Source organism: Triticum dicoccoides, unplaced genomic scaffold (genome assembly GCF_002162155.2).
Source record: "Triticum dicoccoides isolate Atlit2015 ecotype Zavitan unplaced genomic scaffold, WEW_v2.0 scaffold166272, whole genome shotgun sequence".
NCBI lineage: Eukaryota > Viridiplantae > Streptophyta > Magnoliopsida > Poales > Poaceae > Triticum > Triticum dicoccoides.
In genome coordinates, this window is record NW_021219013.1 from 1 (window position 1) to 1,613 (window position 1,613).

Genomic DNA, 1,613 nt, shown 5'->3' on the forward strand with positions numbered 1-1,613 from the left:
ATCGGTGACATCAATCGACCGAGAATTAGTGCCCAGCCCTAGGAGTATCCCTTAATTATTTATTTAAGCAACATGGTGCTACGTGCATGCATGCATAGCCGCATGCATATATACTTGGTACGTAGCCTAGTACGGAATCTGCCCGAGCACGGGGGGCGGGCTGTAGCTGCAGATGACAAACACGCCAGCGTTGCCGTCACAGAGGACAGCGCCGCAGCCGATGGTCTTGGTGTCCCTCCACACCAACTGCAGGTATCCCATGCACGACTCACCCGTAGGTGCGGAGCAGGTGTTGGTGGCGTGGTCGTAGTACTGCTTCCCGGACGCCCAATAAATCACTGCGTCCACCGCATTCCATTCGGCCCCAGCGGCCCGAAAAAGGTTCTCTCCGTATGGGCGCACCTCCGGAGAGAGTAGTAGCTGGCAGTCGGCACGGCGCTTCTCCGCGTACGACTGCGCGTACGCCGCCACTATGGGGTCCCACGTCACTGGCCCCACACCGACGGCGGCGCGCACTTCATTGTGGGCGTTCAGCATGTCATCGGCCCCGTTCTGGGCGGTGACGATCATGGCGGACGCGAGAGCTAAGAGCAGTGCCGCCGCTAGCTTTGGCGAGTACTCCATCGCTAATGATGCCTTAGGAAATGGAGGAAAGATGTGCGTGTGTGTAATGATGGATGAGATTTGCTGTGTCACCGTGAGTTGTGTATTTATACTAGTGCACAAGCTAGCTCGATGGGTTGCTTCTCTAAACACCTAATCTTAGAGTCATTATTATTCTCCGTTCAATAGGTAAACAAGAATATCCACTTTTACGTACTGGGCAAATTCCCATACATGTGCCTGGTCCAAAAATTCAAGCCACTCAGGAAGCGGAGACCTCATCAATTCAAACAAAAAAAATAAGCGGACGCCTCATCGGTTTGAAAAAAGTAACCAACCTGTTGTTGGCTAATTTGGTCTGGCGGGCGGTAGGTATGAAAAAAAAAAGAATATCCACTTGCCCGGTTGAAAACTTGAAGCCAATCAGTAAACGTAGACCTCACCGGTTTGTAAAAAATAAGCCAAGACTGCACCGGGTCATAAAAAATAAGCGCATACCTCATTAATCTGAAAAAAGTAACCAACATGCTATGTCGCCGTGAACGCCGCGTCAGGCCCTGCACTAGTAAAAGCATCGATTCATGGATGCATACAAAAGCAAAGCAATGCATATTACACACGATACGCCACACACAACGACATTCCGAGGAGATGTGGATTAGCTTCTCAAGAGGCAGCCTGTGTAGCAGCAAATCGTGCCCTCTATTTGAAGCAGCAATACGTACGAGATTGAATATACCTATCATGTATGCATCCAATTGAATTAGTTAACGATTTCTCTCAAGTGGAAGAGAAACTGGAGAAACAGAGTTGGGGTCGCTAAACATGATGGGGCGATCCTAGCTTTAGTGATACTAGATGACTTGTTGTGCCAATTGACGAAAATGGCGGAGTTACTCCAGAAGAAATGTATGGTAATCTATTCCCAAGGTTATCGACTTCAAAAGTAAGAAAGTTAGATCATCACAATATACATTTTAGGTGGTGAGTTATCGACATATTTATTCCAG

The 1,613-nt window shown here is 48.5% G+C and overlaps 1 protein-coding gene across 1 annotated transcript; it reads right to left on the reverse strand.

The window, feature by feature from the left end:
• Nucleotides 1-24: 24 nt before the first annotated feature.
• LOC119344359 (pathogenesis-related protein 1-like) lies at nt 25-662 on the reverse strand. Its single transcript, XM_037614820.1, has one exon. It carries the CDS (start codon nt 622-624, stop codon nt 127-129), a length of 498 nt encoding a protein of 165 aa, XP_037470717.1. The 5' UTR covers nt 625-662; the 3' UTR covers nt 25-126.
• Between the last annotated feature and the right edge of the window lie 951 nt (nt 663-1,613).

What these genes read in the sequence shown, in the direction of transcription:
- LOC119344359 (XM_037614820.1), bottom strand. Translation starts at nt 624, where the DNA reads ATGGAGTACTCGCCAAAGCTAGCGGCGGCACTGCTCTTAGCTCTCGCG.